Source organism: Castor canadensis, chromosome 8 (genome assembly GCF_047511655.1).
Source record: "Castor canadensis chromosome 8, mCasCan1.hap1v2, whole genome shotgun sequence".
NCBI lineage: Eukaryota > Metazoa > Chordata > Mammalia > Rodentia > Castoridae > Castor > Castor canadensis.
In genome coordinates, this window is record NC_133393.1 from 80696563 (window position 1) to 80719866 (window position 23304).

Sequence of the window (23304 nt, forward strand, 5' to 3'; positions counted from 1 at the left end):
GCAAGTTTTTGTCAGCCTTATTGCCCTTATTTCCTTGGCTGTGAGAAAAATATACATAAGACATGAGCTGTTTCCATACCAAACGCACCAATATGAATAAAACAACTTCTTGGAAATCCTGAAGTTATTTCACACATACAGACCTTTGTGGTGAAGAGTTCTTTTTTTGACACATAAGGAAAATGACAACAAAGGGCTAATGCATCACACAGATATGTTTTTATTTAGATGTTTATAAATTATTAGATTTTAACCATAAATAAAACATTTCTGGAAAATGTTATAAATCTCATATTAATGTTTGTTACTAGTTGAAGGCACATAGTGCAAAATACTTCTTGTCTGATACAGAGATTTCCAAATGTTTACTTAACCACATTGACACAATATTGCTTTGGAACCTTATATGGTACAATACATACCTAATAATTTTTGGAGGAAAAAATCAATTTGTGGGCAAAACTTGTTAACTTCTATTTACTGGCAAAAGTCTATTAGTAAATTCTCTTTTTTGTTTACAGACTACATTGACATTGAAAAGTATTATTTCTTAACTTTCTTTTAAAATCATATAATTTTATATGAGTTTTCCACGTGCCAAAAAGTTTCTTAACACTTGAGAACTGTTCATGAATTGTTAACTTTTATATTTTCTGACTTAGAGAATTTTCCAATATAAAGTAACTTCAACATCTCTAATAAAATTTTTGTATGTGTAAACATAAATTTGTGTTTACCAAAACAAGTTCTTCAAATTTTCAAGAATTTCCATTTTCAAATTGGTTAAAAAAATGCAGAATGTAACTTTGAGAAAATAGATACTTAAACACTAGCTATACACAGATATGAATTATAAAGCCATAATAGTATATAAACATAAAAACATCATGTTGCGCTAATAAGTAAAATCAAATCAGAGGTAGGTTTCAAAAATCAACTTCTAATATATCATATCTTCTCTTTTATACCCACAAAATTTTATATTTAGTATTTAATCCAAGCATGAATTTTTAACACAAAATTTGTACTGCATTTTAGAACAATTATTTTTATTGAAGCACCATAATTCATAATTAAAATTGAGAAAATAAAGGTATCAAACTGTATCAGTGGAAAGTATAATGGCTATGTACTTTTCTGATGTAATTATTGATTTGCTATCTACCTAATAGACTCAGTAATGCTCATGGTAGTTTTAAATAGGTTTTTTCCCTGATTTTTACTTGCTCCACTTTGGCAAGTAGCATAAACACTACATCGTGCAGTGGAATTCTGAGCAGGGACTTACTAACATGTGGGCTTGACCACACAATTGTGGTCTGTCCATCCAAGGCATTAACTGAAACATTGTCTTAGCATAATTCCTTCAAACACGCTTGCCATTCCCTGTCATAAATTATTATGCCCTTTAACAATGATTCTGATTAGAGATAAATATCTGTTAAGTTTATTTTAAAGCCCTTAAAAAATGAAATGATTTGAATCCCTGATAAGCACCCTGGGGGGAAAAAAGCAGAGATACACTGAGCATGGAAATCTCAGGAAGGAGAAGTAAAGAAATAAGCACCGGTTATTTGCATGTTCCATTGCGTCCCTCCCCTGTTGGAGGTACTTCCCACTTCTGAATGTTCAAGTTACTTGAACCGGAAGACCAGTAGTCACATGAGGAACACACTTCCCACAGAAACCTCCACATCTGCCATAGACTTTGGTTCCATCCTGAAAATAACAAGAGCAGAAACACACAAGCTGGTAACGGTGTAGACAAGACAGAAAAAGCAAATATTTTGAATCTTGTGACTGAGATCGTCAGCTACGGTTTCCTATAACAACTGCACTTGAAGTTTCTGTATTAGTTCCAATGGGTGGTCATGAGAAAGTTCAAAAGGAAGTAGACAACCTAAGATTTATACTAGCTGTTTGACAATTATAAACCACATGAAAATTTAGACGCTTTGCCTCAATCCATATATTTTTTAACAAGGTATCTACTTAGGCATCAGTGATTTAGTAAAATCTCTCTAAATATCCTGTCAAATATTTGTGCAACTTTATATAAGATTCTGTTAAGCTAAATAAAAGAAAGACTTTAAAGATACGACTCATGTTCTTCCACATTTAACTCAAACATCTAATGGAAGCATTAGAAGCATACCAGGGAGAAAAGTATAAAAGGTGATGCAGTGGAGAAAAAAAGGGCGAAAGCAGCAATTATAATTAGAGAAGAACTAAAATGGGAGAATATTCCTGAACTACAGCAGTTTGTTGAAGAGCAGAGCTGGGAGGGGGGGAGAATAAGGTGAAGAGGGAAATGCTCTCCAGAGTGCCTTCCACCTTTAGAGCCAAAGGTCTGAAGACTAAAGACATTTTGATAGGATGAGACAAAAATAAGTTGAACTCCTATCATTTCTGGAGAATATACATTTTTGTTATTTTTAATCTATGTTTGAAGGGAAGAGCAGAGAGGGAAACTTTGGGTTCTTCAGACATTTTGAAATTAAAGAATTTTGAGACTGGAAATTCTGAAGTTGCCATTTCTTTCAAAAGCTCTTTTAATTCCAGAGACTCTGAGTAAATAGAGAGGGAACGATAGGAAAAACTCCAATTTGTGTGTTTCCCAATTCCCAAACCTGATGATGAAGGAAAAACTTAGTGGCAAATGAAAATATGTTTGCATTTCCATAAGTGTGTTGGGTTTCACAAATATCATTTTTATACCAGGCATCAGATTTCAAACAATGCTGTCTCTGTAAGCTAAAAAAATAGCTAATTTTAATAATAGCAGTGAAATAGTAGCAAAATAAGTAATTTTTACTAAATGTTCATACATTCTGGTGACTTCAGCAGGATTCAGTTTTTATATTTAACTAAAAGATATCTAAAAGCTAAATACATAAGGCCAGAATGTTTCATTGGGCTTTTTACATTTATACTTGCTCAGAATAGACTTCAAATAAATAACTAATTTATTGCCATCTTCTGCCAAAAAGGAGTGGACCTACATATGCTAAATAAGTCCGTAAAATAGCTGTTTCTTTTTGAAAGCCTACTAGTTTACCTAATAGAAAGAGAACAAAAATTACAATGTTCAATTACTAATTTAAACACAATTTTGTAGTCTTCAGAAATAAAATGTTTTAAAGGCTATGATTTAAATATTTCATTTCATTTATAAATAATCATATAACTAGGAGGGTAACAAAAATCACTTTTGTCAAAAGAAAGAAAAATCAGAAAACACTGGGGTGGGCAGGGGCTATTACTGGAGCTGGTTAGTATGCAGTATAAGTGAGAACACCTACAATCCAATTTAGATTTCCTATGGAGAGAGCTGCCCCACTCAAGACACAGTGATGACAAGTAGTAGAAGGCATTTCATAAAGTGTATATGTTAGTGTACCACACCAGCAACAAAGTAAATGGATTTTACTTTGGAAAATGTATTGCTATATCCAAATTTACTATATAAATAAACTCTAAATTGGTTATAACCATATACAAAAGTAATGTATAATTATTTACGTAGATAACAATGTTATCTAGATAAAGATAGGCAGGATAATATGAGTAGTACATAAATAAATAATCCTGATTTTTGAAAGCACTGTGAAGAACATTTGTTAAATAATAAATGGCTTCAGTCCCCCATCACTAAGTCAATGTTGTGAGATAAGTAAATCAAAAGTTCAACCCTTACTTTGAAATATTAAAATCTATAAATCTTTATATTTAAAACAATTACCTTTCTCTGAAGTACCAGAATGCCAACACATTAGCCCCAAACTTGGGCTAGACAAAATCTACATATCCTTGCATGATATTTCATATTTAGACATCTATACTCTGTATATGAATTTGTATGTACGTAAAGCTACATATGCCCATTTATTAAAATGAACCTAATTTCATTTCATAAACTGAGGTTGTACTCCCTTACGTGATATTCTGATGATGTGCAATAACTCTCTAGTCTCTAGCCTCATGTAACTTTACATTTGAGGTTGAGAGCCTTTCCTGCTATTTCCAGCACAGAAGCAATTTACAGGGCTCTGTGGTCATCAGGACTTACCTGGGATCTGTGTATGATGACAGAGGTATACCTCCCCTGAGCAAGCCACTTTGCAGTGCTGGATATCTTTGTCCCAGTTCCTGCCAAGTTAATGCTGAACTGTCCCTGAATTGTAAACAAAAGGAAACAAAAAGAGATGGATTCATAACATACTTAAGAATGCTCTTGACTGGAGACATCAAATGACTCAATTTACTTTCCACTGTTCTTCTTTTACAAAATGAAAGAATATTGATGTGACTTTAATGCAAAGAAAATGAACCAGTTAAAAGATTTTTAAAGCTGATTATAAATAAGTCTTGTCAATTACAAATGATAGCAGTTGTAATACTACATAATGTTATGTGCTGAAGTAATTCTGTTCAACTCTAAAATTCTACAACTTGACAACAAGAGCTTGACTTGTAACAATGACAGTTCTGCTGAGGGGGTATTCAGAGTTTAACTTCAGTTTTGATCTCTCATTCCCACTTCTGTGATGTTACATCCATTTAATGTACTTTCTAGACTATTTTATTATTGTGCCCCCTCTTTGCAGCAAGAATATTATTTCTTTACTTATTACATGAAACTAATGAAGTTGTTATTTTCATCCTGGCTCTAATGCCATCTTTAATTACCCAGAAGGGTATGTGGTCTGTGATGTCACCTGACTTACACACATTATGGGGTGTGAGCCACTAGTGGATTTGGCTAATTCTTTTCAAATACAAAGATGCTATTTATGTCAAAATATTTTAGACTCTCTTTGTTAACAAACTTCAGACATCTGTTGATTGAGAACGCAGGGGACCGAAATGAGTAACAAGTCATACTTTATGTTCTTGCGCTACAAATTTATAGAGTGAAGAGTAGACATGTGTGTTAATTCAGCCTACTGACAATGTTCAGTATGCATAAAAATTCAGAGCAATATTAAGGCATTGTTGGATCACACTATAATATTCCAATATTCTAAGGCTCACGAATTTTCAATGAGACTGATGAAACATCAGGCTTCCCTATGTGAATGAAAATATTGTCTTATAATAAAAGCAAAGGCTAAAGAAACATTGGTACACTTGTTATATGAATTATTAATATTAAAAATAATTTTATAACTTTATTAACTTCAATTTCTTAGTAATCATATATATTTCTTATTTACAAATAAAATAAACATTCAATACATTAATAATACAAGAATTTTCCATAGCAAAAATAATTACTGTTAGATAAATTCCAAAGATTTATTTATTTATTCATTCATTTTTTACAGTGCTGGAGTTTAAACTTAGGGCCTTCACCTTGAGCCACTCCACCAGCCCTTTTTTATGATGGGTATTTAGGGTCTTGTGAACTATTTGCCTGGGCTGGCTTTGAACCATTATCCTCCTGATATTTGCCTGCTGAGAAGCTAGGATTACAGGCATGAGCCACCAGTGCCTGGTCACAGATTTATTATATACATCACTTGGTTATGAAATTTAGAATATGACTTGCCTATGTGTTTCATTGCTATATTCCCAGAACAGAGCCTAGGTATTTAGTATGTGTTTTTGAACAGGTGAATTAAGCACAGCATTATAAATATTAAATAATGCCAGTATAATCATAAATATATGACCACACATAAAACTCTTCAGACTCCATGATGGTGAATGACACTAACATTATACACAGTAGTATTTTATGTGGATAAATGCTTGAGTGAGAAGAACTAACTCCTAGGATATGATTTGATCCTTAATCAACCTGAAGCAGGTTTGCACTGGATGCCTCCACACTATCTTCCTTCACTGGCTCTAACAGCATAATTCCCTCATTCACATTGTAGACTAAGTGAAGTTCTCAACGGTTTTTAGATATTTATATTATATATATGAATGTGTATATTGGAATATATGTTTATACATATACACATATCACAGTTTGTTTACCTATTCATTTACTGATGGACACTGAGGCTGTTTCCATATCTTGGCTATTGTGAATAATGCTGCAATAAACATGGTGTGAAAATATCTTTATGAGGTGGTGACTTCATTTCCTTACAGCATATATACAAAAGAGGGATTGCTGGGTCATATGGCAATTATATTTTCAATTTCTTTAGAAAAACCCATTTAGTTTTCCATACACAATAACTATACCTATAGATTTTCAACAAGTGTACACAGCTCACTTTTCTGTACATTCTTGCCAACATCTGTTATGTTTTGATTTTTTGATATAGACATGATAATAGTGTGAAGTGATTATGTCAAAGTGGTATTGATTTGCATTTCCCTGATTCATGATGTTGAGTATCTTTCAAATACCTGTTGGTAATTTTTATGCATTCTTAGAGAAATGACTAGTCATTTGCTCATTTTTAGTTAGGTTATTTTATTATCATTATTGTTTTTGTTATACTAGAGGTATACTGTGACATTTACAAAAGTTCCTACAATATATGATAGTTGAATTTACACACCCTTCCATCATTTTCCTTTATTCTCCTCCCCCAATTCTTAGTAGATCTCATTTGTCCATTTACAAACATGTATACACAATATTTCCACCATATTCACTCTCCCCACCCTTTCCTTGCATCCTCCCCCTCCCACTGGTACCAATCCCCCAGACAGGACCTGTTTTGTCTTTCTGTTCTCTGTTTTTGAAAAAACTGACAATTTTGTTTGTTTAAGATAGCTATACAGGGTGTTTCATTGTGACATTTCCATGTATATATGTATTATAAGCTGATTTGGCTCATCCCCTTTCTTTTTCTCCTTTATCTTAGTTCCCTTCTTATGGTGATTTCAACAGTTATAAAAATTTTACATTCATTTTTATATAGGAAGTACATTAACCATATTCACCTTCTTAACTTCCATCTTTTATTCTCCCTCTCTAACCCTAACCCTCCTCTTTGTGTGACCTGTTTTTCATAATATTGCTTGTATTTGTATATTCATAAGATGAAGTCCATCTCAGCAACAAAAAGGAACAAATTATTGATAGATGCATCAGCAGGACTTAATCTGAAAGGCCTTATTTTGAGTCTGAGAAGCCCACCTCAAAGGGTAACTTCCTGTAAGTATTGCATTTCTATGACATTCCAGAAAAGGAAAAATTCACAGCAAGAGAGGACAGCTCAGTGTCTGCCAGGATTTAGGGGAGAGGAGGAGAGTGACTCTGAAAAGACAGTACAGGGAAGTTCTTTTGCACTGAAGAGAACTGATCTATATTTTGATTATGGTGATGATAACATGAATTTGTAAATATGCCAAAACTCACAGAACTGTAGACAAAAAAAATGATGATTTGAATATATGTTATTTTAAAACATAAAATTAAATACACAAAAGGATATAGCAACTTTTTATTGTGCTTGGGGTACTTTGTGGCATTTACAAAAGTTGTTTTTATTTTTTATTTGCATACATATCATTGTAGAGGGGTGGATTTGTTGTGACACTCCTGAATAGCCTTGCATTGTACAATGGTTAGATCACACTCTCTCTCTCCCCCACTCTAGGCAGCTACCCCTTCCCGTTCCACTTAAAGCAATTACTACAGGTTTCATTGTTCTATTTCCTTTATATGTATGAAGCTAATTGATCCTATTCCTTCATCTTCATCTCCTCCAATCATCCCCTTCCCATAGGTACTCCCACACAGTGTACCTATTTTACAGTCTTTTCTTTCATTATTAATTCCAAAGTCAATGTTCAAAGGAGATTCTCAATGAATCTTAGCTGTGAATATGCTTTACTTTGATCATTTCATCCCTCTCTGTTACTCTGCATTACCCCTTCCCTCATGCCCCCCATTATTCAGTAGTTTTCAGTACTTATCATTATGTCCTCTACCTGCCCAAATGTGAAATATTTCAACATTGTTGGCTATCGTTCTCTCGTCCTTTCCCTCTTCTCCTGAGTTCAATAGTGTAGTTCTGCCATTAAATACATGTTCTGCATGTGGATGAGTAGATGATAGTGTTTGTTTTTGTGTGTATGTTTATCTTTTGGATCTGTCTTCCACATATGAGAAAAAACATGGCTTTTGTCTTTCGGAATCTGGCTTACTTCACTTAACATGATGACCTCCAATTCCATCCATTTACTTTCAAACCATGTAGTTTCCTTCTTTCTTATGGCTGAATAAAACTTATATATGGCAGTTCTATTTTTAGTTTTTTAAGGAATCTCCATACTGCTTTCCATAAATCTTGTACTAATTTACATTCTCACCAGCAGTGTATAAAAGTTCCTGTTTTCACAGCATACTTATTGTTTTTGTTCTTGAAGATAACCACTTTAAGTGGGGTGAGATGAAATGTTACTATAGTTTTGATTTATGTTTCTTTAATGGCCAGGGAAGTTGAACACTTCTTCATGTACTTGGTTGGCCATTTGTATCTCTTCTTTCTTTATTGTTGTGCTGGGAATACATTGCGTCATTTACAAAAGTTCTTACAATATATCAAATATATCATAGCTGTATTCACCCCCTCCATCATTCTTCTTTACTTGCCCCTCTCCCATTCCTGGAATAGTTTCAGCAGTTCTCATTTTTCCATTTACATACATGTGTACACAGAGTTTGCATTATATTCACTCTCTACACCCTTCCCTACATCCTCCCCTCTCCCACTGGTACCATCACCCCCACCCTGGACAGGACCTGTTCTATCCTCCTGTAATTTTGTAACAGAAAACAAATGACATTTTTGCTTGTTTAAGATAGCTATATAAGGAGTTTCCTTGTGACATTTCCATGTATATATGTATTATAACTCAAATTGGTTTATCTCCTCTGTTTTTCTTCTTTCTACCTTAGTCCCCTTCTTAATGGTGATTTCAAGAAGCTTAAAAATTTTGTATTCATTCTTGTATAAAAGTAAATTAGCCATATTCACCTTCTTAACTTCCTTCTTTTAGCTTCTCTACCTCCTATGTGACCTCCCCTTAGCATGACCTGTTTTTCATAATATTGCTGTATTTGTATTAGGTCTGTATTCCACATCTGAGAGAAAACGTGGCTTTTGGCTTTCTGAATCTGGCTAACTTCACTTAAGATGATGTTCTCCAGTTCTATCCATTTACCTGCAAACAACAAAATTTCATTCCTCTTTGTGACTGAATAAAATTCAGTATTGGAGCATCTTGACTGTTTCCAGAGCTTTGATACTGTAAATGATGCTGCAATAAACATGGGTGTGTACGTGTATTATAACCTGACTCCTTGGGTATATCCCAAGGAGTGGTATTGATGGACCATATGGCAGTTCTACTTGTAGTTATTTGAGGAGCCTCCATACTGTTTTGCATAGTGGTTGTAGTAATTTACATTCCCACTAGCAGTATATGAGGGTTCCTTTTCCCCCACATCCTCATCAACATTTTTCATTGTTTGTGTTCTTGATGCTAGTCATTCTAACAGGAGTGAGGCAGAATCTTAATGTGGTTTTATTTGTTTTTTTTTTTTTCTTGGTTCAGTCCTCCCTCTTCACAGAGCCCCCGTCCCTCCCGGCACACATCCTCATGTCTCCTGGGCAGCCTGCCTTCCCTGTCCACATATGATTTGGTTTTTTTTTTATTATTCATATATGCATGCAAGGCTTGGTTCATTTCTCCCCCCTGCCCCCACCCCCTCCCTTACCACCCACTCCGCCCCTTCCCTCTCCCCCCGTCAATACCCAGCAGAAACTATTTTGCCCTTATCTCTAATTTTGTTGTAGAGAGAGTATAAGCAATAATAGGAAGGAACAAGGGTTTTTGCTGGTTGAGATAAGGATAGCTATACAGGGCATTGACTCACATTGATTTCCTGTACGTGGGTATTACCTTCTAGGTTAATTCTTTTTGATCTAACCTTTTCTCTAGTACCTGTTCCCCTTTTCCTATTGGCCTCAGTTGCTTTAAGGTATCTGCTTTAGTTTCTCTGCGTTAAGGGCAACAAATGCTAGCTAGTTTTTTAGGTGTCTTACCTATCCTCACCCCTTACTTGTGTGCTCTCGCTTTTATCATGTGCTCATAGTCCAATCCCCTTGTTGTGTTTGCCCTTGATCTAATGTCCACATATGAGGGAGAACATATGATTTTTGGTCTTTTGGGCCAGGCTAACCTCACTCAGAATGATGTTCTCCAATTCCATCCATTTACCAGTGAATGATAACATTTCGTTCTTCTTCATGGCTGCATAAAATTCCATTGTGTATAGATACCACATTTTCTTAATCCATTCGTCAGTGCTGGGGCATCTTGGCTGTTTCCATAACTTGGCTATTGTGAATACTGCCGCAATAAACATGGGTGTGCAGGTGCCTCTGGAGTAACAGTCTTTTGGGTATATCCCCAAGAGTGGTATTGCTGGATCAAATGGTAGATCGATGTCCAGCTTTTTAAGTAGCCTCCAAATTTTTTTCCAGAGTGGTTGTACTAGTCTACATTCCCACCAACAGTGTAAGAGGGTTCCTTTTTCCCCGCATCCTCGCCAACACCTGTTGTTCGTGGTGTTGCTGATGATGGCTATTCTAACAGGGGTGAGGTGGAATCTTAGCGTGGTTTTAATTTGCATTTCCTTTATTGCTAGAGATGGTGAGCATTTTTTCATGTGTTTTCTGGCCATTTGAATTTCTTCTTTTGAGAAAGTTCTGTTTAGTTCACGTGCCCGTTTCTTTATTGGTTCATTAGTTTTGGGAGAGTTTAGTTTTTTAAGTTCCCTGTATATTCTGGTTATCAGTCCTTTGTCTGATGTATAGTTGGCAAATATTTTCTCCCACTCTGTGGGTGTTCTCTTCAGTTTAGAGACCATTTCTTTTGATGAACAGAAGCTTTTTAGTTTTATGAGGTCCCATTTATCTATGCTATCTCTTAGTTGCTGTGCTGCTGGGGTTTCATTGAGAAAGTTCTTACCTATACCTACTAACTCCAGAGTATTTCCTACTCTTTCTTGTATCAACTTAAGAGTTTGGGGTCTGATATTAAGATCCTTGATCCATTTTGAATTAATCTTGGTATAGGGTGATATACATGGATCTAGTTTCAGTTTTTTGCAGACTGCTAACCAGTTTTCCCAGCAGTTTTTGTTGAAGAAGCTGCTATTTCTCCATTGAATATTTTTAGCTCCTTTGTCAAAGACAAGTTGGTTATAGTTGTGTGGCTTCATATCTGGGTCCTGTATTCTATTCCACTGGTCTTCATGTCTGTTTTTGTGCCAGTACCATGCTGTTTTTATTGCTATTGCTTTGTAATATAGTTTGAAGTCAGGTATTGTGATACCTCCTGCATTGTTCTTTTGACTGAGTATTGCCTTGGCTATTCATGGCCTCTTGTGTTTTATTTGTATTTTTAAGTACTTTTTATTAGGTCATATTCATTATATGGGGGGACACATAGTGACAATTCTGATTAGACTTATATTGTACATTACTTAACATTGCCCTCATCATCTCTCCCCCTCAATCCCTCTTCACCTCCCTTAAAGCAATTGCACGAGGTTTCTTAGTTCTGTTTCATATGGATAATATGAAGTCCATCTACCTGCACTGTACCTATTTTACAGTCCTGTTTTGTATTATTAATATTTAAGTTGATGTTCAAAGGGGTGTCTCAATGTATGTCCACTGTGGGTATACTGTACTTTGGTCCATTCAACCCCTTCTGTTACTCTCCCTTACTCCTTTACCTCCCACCCCTCATTTTTCAACAGCTTTCAATACACATCTTTGTATCATCTACCCTCACATCTTATGTTATGCAATATTACTGATGCGCTATCATTTTTTTCCTTTCCCTCTTTCCCCAAGTTCCACAGAGTAGTTTCACTATTACAAACATGTTCTACATCTGAGTTTGTATATAATAATCCTTGTTTTTGCATATATATTTATCTTCAGATTGATCTTCCATGTATGAGACAAAACATGTGGCCTTTGTGTTTCTGAGCCTGGTTTACTTCGCTTAACATGATGTCTTCCATTTGCATCCATTTACCTTCAAATCACATGTCATTATTCCTTATGGTTGAGTAATACTCCATTGTGTATATATACCACAATTTCTTGATCCTTTCATCAGTTGTAGGGCACCTGGGTTGTTTCCAAAGCATAGTTATTGTGAATAGTGCTGTGATGAATATTGGTGTACAGGTGTCTCTATTGTGTCTTGTCTTACTCCTGGGTAGGTGCCCAGGAGTGGTATCACTGGATCATATAGCAATTCTATCTCTAGTTTTTTGAGGAAACTCCATACTGTTTTGCATAGTGATTGTACTAATTTTCATTCCCACAAGCAGTGTAGAAGGGTTCCTGTTTTACCACATCCTCACCAGAATTTGTTGTAGATCTGTATTTCTTTTATGGCCAGAGATATGGAGCATTTATTCATGTGTTTTTTTTTTTTTTGGCCATTTGAACTTCTTCCTTAGAAAAAGCTCTGTTCGGTTCATTTGCCCATTCATTGGGTCATTGATTTTTGGGAGTTTAGTTTTTTAAGCTTCCTATATATTCTGGTTATTAATGCCTTGTCATATGTATAGCTGGCAAAAATTTTCTCCCATTCTGTGGACAGCCTTTTCAATTTGGTGAGCATTTTTTTTTGTTGTGCAGCCTTTTAATTTCATGGGAAAATTTAGTCCCATTTGTCAATCCTTTCTCTTTAGTTGCTGAACCACTTGAGTTCTATTTAGGAAGTCATTGCCTATGCCTATTAATTCCAGTGTATTCCCTGCTCTTTCCTGCACTAGTTTCAAAGTTTCAGGTCTTAATTAAGGTCCTTTTCCCACTTTGAGTTGATACTTACACAGAGTGAAAGACATGGATCTAGTTTAAATTTTCTGCATGCAGATATCCAGTTTTCCCATCAACATTTCGATGGAAAAAATGATATTGCAATGAGTACCAGTAAAATCCTGAGATTCATGACAGAATACTTTGAAAAGCTATATTCAAAAGAGCTGGAAAAATCTGGACAAAATTCGTAAGCTTCTAGATGCATTTGACCTACCGCAACTGAACCAAGAGGATACAAACCACTTAAATTGAACATGTAGCAAGCAATGCCATTGAAGTGGTAATAAAGGGTCTCCCAAAAAAGTAAAGTCCAGGCACTAATGGATTTACTGACAAATTCTACAACACCTTTAAAGAAGAGATAATACCAACACACCTTAAACTTTTCAATGAAATATAAAAAGAAGAAACATTACCAAACTCATTCTACAAAACCAGTATTACACTCATTTAAACAATGGATATGCATATGACAATAAAAATGAATTGTAGACTAGTCTATGAACATAGACACAAAAATTCTGAATAATTACAAACTGAATTCAACAACACATTTAAAAGATCTTAAACCATGATCAAATTGGTTATGTTCCAGGGAATCCAAGGATGGTTCAACATGCATAAATCAATAAATTAATAACAACCCATAAACAGAATCAAGGACAAAAATCACTTGATCATCTCAACTGATGCAGAAAAAGCCTTTGACAAAATTCAACAACCTGACAAAAGCTCTGAAGAAACTAGGAATAGAAGGAATGTACCTCAACATAATAAAAGCTATGTATGGCAAACCTGTACCCAACATCATACTAAATGGAGACAAACTGAAATAATTTTCTCTAAAGTCAGGAATGAAACAACTATGTTCATTCTCTCTACTCGTATTCAGTATAGTACTGAAATCCTTAGCCAGAGCAATAAAGCAAGGGAAAGAAATAAAAATTATTCACATAAGGAAGAAAGAAGTCAAATTATCTCTATTTGCAAATGATTTGATTTTATATTTGAAAGACTGTGAAGATCCCATGAAAAAACTCCTACATCTGATAAACACTTTTGGCAATGTAGCAAGATATAAAATCAATATACAAAAATCAGTAGCTTTCCTATGTACCATAAATGAACAGCAAAAGAAAGACATTAGGAAAATAATCTCATTGATAAGACCCTCAAAAAATAAAAATACCAAAGCAAAAACTTAAACAAGGTGGCAAAATACCTCTACAATGAAAACCATAAAGCCTTGAAGAAAGAAACTGAAGAAGACACCAGAAGATGGAAAACCTCCCATGTTCATGTATTGGCATTATTAAGATTGTGAAAATGACTAAAGCAATCTACAGATTCAATGCAATCCCCAGCAAAATCCCAATACAATTCTTCATAGAAATAGAAAAATTAACCCTAAAATTTATATTGAAACATGAAGGTCCTTGAATAGCAAAAGCAATCCTGAGCAAAAAGAGCAATACTGGAGGTATCACAATATGAGAATTCAAAATATACTTCAGAGCCACAATAACAAAACCATCATGGTATTGGCACAAAAACAGGCATGAACACCACTGGGACATAATAAAAGATCCAGAAACAAAACCACACAATTACAGCCATCTAATCTTTGACAAAAAAAGTCAAAGATACACCTTGGAGAAAAGAAAGGTTATTCCACAAATAGTACTGGGAAAACTATCTACATGAAACTAGAGCCCTATCTCTCACCCAATCAAAAAACTAACTCCAAATGGAACAAAAATCTATTGTAAGACCTTGCACATTGAAACTGCTGCAGAAAAAAAATAGGGAAAAACTCTGGAAGATATGGACATAAGTAATTATTTTCTGAATAGGAATCCAATTGCCCAGGAAACAAGAACAAGAATTGACAAATAGAACTGCACCAAATTAAAAAGTTTCTGCACATTAAAAGAAACAATTACTTGAATCAAGAGACAACCCACGGAATTGGTGAATATCTTTGCCAGCTATTCAACAGATAAGGAGTTAATATCTAGAATTTACAAAGAGCTCAAAAACTACACCGTAAAAGAACAGTCAATTAATAAATGGGCAAATGAATTGAGCAGGTATTTTTAGAAGAAGAAATGCAAATGGCTAACAAATACATGCTGAAATGTTCAACATTCCTAGCATAAGGAAATGCAAATCAAAACGGCACTGAGATTCCATCTCATCCCAAACAGATTGAGAATCATGAAGAAAACAAAATGCTGGCAAGGATGTAGGGAAAAGAAAGCCTCATATATTGTTGGTAGGAATGCAAACTAGTGCAACAACTATGGAAATTAGTATGGAGGTGCCTCAGAAAACTAAAAATAGACTTATCTTATGAACCTGACTTGCCATTCATGGGCATTTATTGGAAGGAGTGTAAATAACTATACAAAAGAGATATATTCACATCCTCACTTATTGAAGATATCTTCACAATGACCAAACTGTGGAAACAGCCAACATGTCCAACTATCAATGAATGGATAAAGAATATATACATATGGTATGTACGTGTATATGTATATACACACCATGGGATATTACTCAGCCAGAAGAAAAATTAAATTATATCAGGAAAATGGATGGAACTGGAGATCATCATGCTGAGCAAGATAAGCCAAGCTCAAATGGCCAAATATTGCTCCTTCTTGCTCATTTGTGGAACCTAGTGCTAAAACGATGATGCTGGTGATAATGAGACATCAATGTATATGAGAGATCGTCCGGCAGGGGGAGCCAAAGGCGGGGAAGAAAAGGATATTGAGGGGTGAAGAAGATGGAAGTGCACTGCATATATTCATATAACGATAGCATAATGAAATCCACCAAACACTTTGAAAATTGAGAAGAGGAAGGGGAGGGAGAATGAAAGTATAACTTGGACTCTCCTCATATTATTTATATACAGTAATGCAAAATTAAAGTTTAAAAAAACAGACATATTCAAGAGTTTCCTAGGAGCATGGCAATGCTGTGTTGAGCTACAAAACCTGAATCCAAGGCAGGAGGGAAACAATTCTTTCTGGCAAACGTAGGACAGCTCTCAGAGATGGAGCAACAGTTAAGTCGGATGCTGTGGGAAGCTGGGTTCTCATCTAGCAGGAACTCGAAAGGGGGATCTCCTGCACAGAAACAGCAGGAGCCCAGTTCTGTGAGCTGAAATTAGTGTGGCCTGGTCGCAGGCAGTTTGTGGACTCCAGTGGGACAGAGGGATTAGTAACCTAAATATCAGTATGTGATAGGATCAGAGGACTCTGATTTAATGCTAAGGTCAGCTGAGGGTTTTGGAAGTTTTTGAATAAATAGAAATAAATGCAAAAAAAGTTCTAAATAATGTAGTCAAAAGGTAGATGTTGTAGATGTATGTCAAACTCTACATTTTGATAGTAAATTATACACATTTTAAGTATGTAACAAATGACTAAATACAAAAGTATACTGGCCATGATCTATTAGCATTAATTGAATGTGATTATTTCTCTTAATTTTATATAATCAAATATTAGTTATAAGCCATCTAGAGATACATATTAGTTTTTTTTTTAAATTCTGAGTCTTTGTGAGCATTTGGTTTATCTTACTTTTGACACATGTATTCTAAAGTCACATCACACTCCTTAACTTCATCTCACGTTGCAATGTGGCAAAGTTTATTTTCTCTAAAGAACACCATATGTCTCCATTTTCCTTTTAACATTCACGGCCTGGGATACCTAGTCATATGCAAACACAAAGGATGTGGTTTTGATGAATCCCAAACAGAGCAGTTCTTTCTGTGACATCAAACATCTGGAGGGATTCATGCAAATGTTGTGTAACTTAACACAGAATCAAAAAACACTAGGCAGTTTGTATTTTTGGTAATAGTAGCCTCAGGCAGATAAATATAGACTGAATATAGATAGCATAGAATAACATCTAATTTTGTAATAGAGCTCTAAATTCCATAAATGCCTCAAAAAACATGTTAGAGAAGTATTTCATGCTGATGGCAGAGAGGAGCTTTGTATTGCTGACTCTGTATTTGACTTTCTTGGGGATCTTAGAGATTGTTGACATGGAGTGTCTGTCTTTCTGATCATAAACCAGGATTATGTACTTTGGGGCTACATAATTGTTGTAAGATATTTTAGGGAAAAAGTAGGGTTACACAGAAATTGGAGAAATTGTGTTAGACATGGAAATAGCTATTTTATTATTTAAAAAACCTGACTATGTAAATAACTTTTGCTCAGTGTCCATGCTCATCAAGAAAAGTTTTGTTTATAATAATTGGTTTTCTATTAAGACATTTCTTATGGAGAAATTTAAAATGAGATTAAAAAGAATTTTCATTCCACTTAACAGTTACATGATTTATTTATATACTAGTCTCCTGTGAGTTGTATTGATATCTCATTGACCAGACCTCACTCAATTCAACATGAAATGACAAAGACTAGATATCCAGAACTTGGTGACCTTTCCACAATAACAGCTTCTGTGAGGCCTTGTATTAGTAGAAGTACATCTATGATGTGTTTTCATTTACTTCTCCCTGGTGATGTCAAATATATGACCAGAAGGTACAGCTTAAAAGGAGGAAGGGATGTTGAACAAAGTTGACCAGTCTAAAAATGGATTGGCCATGGAAGAATGAATAATCTCCACTGAAGAAGGTCAAAATGGAAGTGTCATCAACAAAAGAAAGCCATATATCCTGGAAAAGATTGTTTGCACTGTTAACAGTTTTAGGATATACATGCTTGACTTTAGGGCATGTGTCTGAAGAGATAGCACAAGACTCCAGAAAGAGAAGAGGGCAATGCAAGAAAAGGACAGTCTTGGAGGAAGGAACAGAATGGAGGATATCAGGTCAGAGAGTCGGTTCTGGGAGGTAGGTTTTGACCACATGAATGGAGTAGGGAAATGGGAAGAAGAAACATGGACATGAATAGAGCTTACTAATCTCAGAGACTGAATGAAAGCATAGGATTCCTCTCCATAGTTACCTACCTTCAGTTTATTTGTGTCAGATTGCAGTAATTGATGTCCTCAAGATGTTGTTGAAAGAATAGAGCTATTGTCTAGAAATTAGTGAACACCTACAGCTGAGAATGATATCAATAGAGGAACACTAGCTAGAAATTTAATGTGAGTCAGAGAGAAAGTGAACTGAAAAGAGCCCAGAAAAGATCACGATCATCCTTTGGGAAAAAGAGGATCAGGATGACCATGCTGCACTCTGAGAAGTAACATCACAACAGTATCACACCCCAGGGAAACTCTGAGACAGTTCATCCAAATAACTAAACAAATATACAAACAAGCAAATAATAACAGTAATGTCAAGCTCCAGTGGGGAGGGGGAAATTAGTATCCAGAATTGTTAAAATATATTATGTAAAATATTTAGTTTTCCATAAAAGAAAATCATAAGACCACGCAAAGAAACTGAAAAGGATTATATACACAGGAAACACAATAAAAACTGCCTTTGCTCGGTATCAAATGAAAGATTGGAAGACAAAGACCACAGAAACTAAAATAAATATATTTTTAAAAGGAAACCATGTTTAAAAGAATAAAAGTTATGGTGCTAATGTTTCACCAAATAGAGATTGTCATGAAAGATACATAAGTTATATTTTATAAGAAGACTAAAGGAAAATTCTAGCATTGAAAAATTCAATAACCAAGATTAAAAATTCACTAGGGAAGAAGTAATTGGAACTAGCAAAGGGATTGGAAAACTCAACGAGATATCAATAGCAATGATGCAAACTGAAGAACAGAGAGAAAAATGAGTGAAGAAAAATAAACTCAGCCTCAGAGAAATAAAGGGTACCACATATGCAGAACAGGAGTTCCAAAAGGAGAGAAGAAAGAGAAAGGAACAGAAAATATGTCTGAAGAAAAATACACATCCAAGACATTCAGTAGACACAAAGAAATCCATACCAAATATGTCACAGAAAAGATGTGGAAAGACAAAGACAAAGAGAGAATCTTAAGCACTGAGAGGAAATTAACCACATACATGGATAAATAGCTGGCACTGACTATCTATTCAGAAGCCAAAGGACAGTGGGATGACTTATTCAAAGTGCTATAAAAAACAACAACACTGAAAATCAAGAATTTTACAGGAAGTAAAACTGCCTCTCAAAAATGGAGATGAAATGAAGACATTCTCAGATAAATAAAACTAAACCATTTTTTTACTAGTAGACCTGCCTTAGAAAACATACTGAAGGAAATTTTTCAGGCTGAAATCAAGTGATACCAGAAACTAATATAAATCAAAATAAAACAAGAAAGCAGTACTTACAAAGGGAATTATGTAGATAATTATAAATCATACTATAATTATGTGTTTCTTTGCATGTCTCCTCTTAACTGATTTAAAAGTAAACATATAAACCTATATGTGTACAATTGTATTATTGACTTGCTACCATTCAGATATAAAATGTCCTCAAAAGTTCATATTTTCAAGGCTTGCTTTCCAGTTGGTGTAAGTGTATCATAAGGGTTCTGGCTGAAGAACGAGGAGGTGGGGCCTTGTTAGAGGAAGTGGGTCATTGGGGGTATGCCTTTGACAGGCATATCTTGCCCCAGGCCCTTCCTCTCTTGTTTCCTGGGCACCAGGAGATAAGCAGCTTTGTTTTACAGCATGTTCCTTGCCTTAAATAAAGTTTTAAGGAATTTTCTCCAACTATTTTATCACAGAGATGAAAAACTGGCAAACATACTTGTAATATATAGGAATATAACATATTTGGAAATAATAGAATTATAGAACAGGTTAGGCATGGTGGTACAAGCCTGTAATCCCAGCTCTGTGGGAGGCATAGGTAAGAGGATCATGGTCCAAGGCTGGCCCAGGCAAAAATATGAAACCTCATCTGAAAAATAACTAAAGCAAATGGGACTGGAGGAGTAATTGAAGTGTAGAGTACTTGCCTAGCAAACACAAGGCCCAGAGATCTAATCCACTATCAGAAAAAAGAAAAGAAAAGAAGAGTACAAATAAGACAAGTGGAATCAAAGCTACACTGGAGCTAGGAAATAACACCCCAAGAAATCAAATCTACAGGAAGAAATAGAGAACATAATTTCTAAATTATAAGGTTCATATAATAAACTATGAGTATATAGCTCATCTCATTTCTTTTCTCATATCCTCTAAAAGAAAAATTATACAAGGAAATAATGTAACAAAATACTGTAAGTTTGTTGCAGTTTTTGGTAGTGAATATAGCCAGAAAAGAGAAAAAAATAGTGCATGTAATTGGACCTTCTTTATCCATGAGTTCTTCATCCATGGATCAAAACTATTTGAAAAATAACTTTGCCTTTTCTGAACATGTACAGGCTTTTTAAAATCATAACATTATCCCCTAAACAATACAGTATGATAAGTATTTACAAAGCATGTACATTGTATTAAGTATTATATGTGATGTAGGGATGATTTAAAAGTCTATGGGAGGATGGATATTCACATGTCAGATGCAAATTTTACACTGTGGATTTTGGTTTCTATGAGCTGTTCTGGAACCGGTCCCCCACTGATGTTGAAAGACAACTGCACATAGAAGAACTGTTTCTGTATGTCACTGGATGTATAGAAACAGTCAGTAGTATGAATCTGTAGTGGATCTGATGTTAACGTATATTGTAGACCTAGAACAACCACTTAATAAAAGCAACTTTAAGAAATAATGAAAAAATTAATGAAACTAAATGTTACAATAGAAAACATTCACTGAATAAAAAAGAAAGCATAAAGGAGAAACAGTGGAACACAGGCAACATGAGCTATAGAGAAAAGAACATATAGAAAATAAAATAGTGAACATAAATCTAGGCATATCAATAACACTAAAAATCTAATCAAAAGGCAGAAACCCAGCAAAATACACTGTAGGAGACACTCTTAAGCTCCAAAGATATAAGCTGAAAGTAAAGATATGAAAACATATATACTAGGTAAACAGCAACTCTAAGAAAGCTGGAGTGGCCACACTAACATCAGATAAATTAAATTTTAAAAGAAACAAAAAGGTAATTGCAGACAGAAGGGGAAAATCATATCCTGATATAAGGGTCAGTCTCTTATGAAGTTATGTGTGAACATATAATTATGTGTAATAAAACCCCAAAGTAAATGAAACAAAACAAAGCCCATGAAATGATATCAAATGGAGAAACAGACAATCTCAAGACAATACTTATAGAGTTTCAGTGGACAGAACAATTAAGCAGAAGATCAACAAGGAAAAGAAGAGATGAACAACATTCTAAACCTGTAAGGCCTGTAGCCTTTAAAACTCTTCATCCACCAGGGCAGGCATTCTTTCCAAGCATGCTATGAACATTCATCAGGATAAACCATAGGCTGCACCATAAAACTAGCCTTGATAAATTCAAATGGATTGAAATAATACAGAGTACGTTTCCCAACCACAGTAGAAGGAAAATAGAAATCAAAAATAGAAGAAAATTTGAGAAATTCACAAATATTTGGAAATTAAACACCATACTCTTAAATAATCAATGACTTAAGGAAGACTTCCACAGCAATAATAGAAACTACCTTAGGATACATGAAAATAAACTTGTAACATAAAAGTCCTGAGTGCAGCAGAAGTGCTTAAAAGGAAATGAGAAGAGACAATGGGAGCAATGTAACTAATGCAAAATATGTCTAATCAGAATTGTCACTGTGAATCCCTACCCTGTATAACAAATATATCCTAATAAAAATTCATTAAAAGGAAATTTATAGCTATAAATGCATATATTAAAAGAAGAAAATCTCAAATCAATAATTTAACTTTTCACATTAAGGCACTAGAAAAAGAGCAAATCAAATCTAAGGCAAGCAGAAGGAAATAAATAATAAAAAGTAGAGTAGAAAATTTGTGACATAGATAAAATTAATAAATCCAAAAGTTGGTTTTCTGAAAAGAACAAAACTAAGCAACCTTTAGCTAGATCCACCAAATCAAGAGAGAAAGAGAGAGAGAGAAGATGAGAGGAGAGGAGAGAAAGAGAAATTCAAATTACTGAAGTCAGGGATGAAAGAGGGGTCGAGACTTAGTAACCTTATAAAAATATGCAGGGATACAAAGGAACACCAGGACCAATGTATTACAACCAATTAGATAACAGGTGAAATGGAAGAATTTCTAAAAGGATATAAACTCCAAAACTGATTTAAAAAGAACTAGGAAATCCAAATTGATCTATAATGAATAAAGACATTTAGCTGCTATGGCTAAAAAACATTTCACAAAGAAGACTCCAGGATCAGATGGCTTTGTTGGTGAAGGCTACAAAATATTTAAGGAAGAAATTCTTCACAAACTGCTTCCAAAAGTAGAAAAGCAAAAATACTTCCCAATTTATTCTCTGAGGCTAATAGTTCCACAACACTCAAACCAAAGCATCACAAGAGAAAAAATGGTAGAACATTAACTCTTATGAATTTAAATGAAAAGTTCTCAACAAAATGTTACAAACTAAAATCTAGCAACATCTAAAAAAGTTATACACCATGACCAAATGGGACTTAATCACAGAATGTAAGTTTGTTTCAATACGAAAGTCAATCAGTATATTATACTCTTATCAATACAATAATAGACAAAAATCACATGATCACCTCAATATATGCAGAAGAAGCATTAGGCAGGTAATATCCAACACCTTGTATGATAACAACACTTAAACTAGAAATAAAAGGGCACTTCCTTAAACCTCATTAAGGGCATCTTACACGCTTAATGAGGAAGAACTGAACGTTTTTCATTTAGACTTGGAACATAAAGACATTCATTCTTGCCTTATATTTAACACTGCACTGACAGAGATAGTCAGAACAATGAGGCAAGACAAAAAAATCAAAAGATACCCAGATTAAAAAGGAAGGAGTAAAAGCATTTTGATTCACAGATGACATCATCATGGTTTTATTAAAGCATTAGGAATATACTAAAAAGATACCACAAGTAATAAATAAATTCAGCAGGATTGCAGGATACAAGATCAAGCTTAAAATATGGACAAAAATTGATGATTTATTTGGGCCCCAGATTTGGGATTCTTTTTACAGGACAATTCTCCTTATCCAAGCCTTATTTATGTTGAGCTGGAATCTGCTGCCATAATAATTTTTCCTGGAGTAACACACTTGCACTCCTCCTCTTTCATAGTAGCTCTTTAAATATTTAAACTTAGCTATTATAACTTCCGATGCCTTACTGACTACCTTTTTAAGTCTCCTTGTGTAGAATTATTAAAACTCTCCCTTTTTTCCTTGTGACCAATTCCTACACCCTGATAGATTAAAAATTATCTGTTACAGATAGATACTTAAATATAAGTATGATACTCCAGTGTCAGTTACAAATAAATCTTACAGGCTCAATATTGTGTTCTGGTGTTTTAGGATTACATTAGGTTGCCT

At 34.6% G+C, this 23304-nt stretch overlaps 1 protein-coding gene across 4 annotated transcripts in view; it reads right to left on the reverse strand.

Annotated features, from left to right (window-relative positions):
- Positions 1 to 204: 204 nt before the first annotated feature.
- Adamts20 (ADAM metallopeptidase with thrombospondin type 1 motif 20) overlaps positions 205 to 23304 on the reverse strand; it is a 178639-nt gene continuing 155539 nt past the window's right edge. For all 4 annotated transcript variants that reach the window (XM_020153099.2, XM_020153106.2, XM_020153093.2 and 1 more), the window contains 2 exons: positions 4070 to 4174; positions 205 to 1719 (listed from right to left, as the gene is read on the reverse strand). In XM_020153099.2, coding sequence (XP_020008688.2) covers positions 1630 to 1719; positions 4070 to 4174 — 195 coding nt within the window. In that variant the 3' untranslated portion in view covers positions 205 to 1629. The remainder of the gene's footprint in view (positions 1720 to 4069; positions 4175 to 23304) is intronic.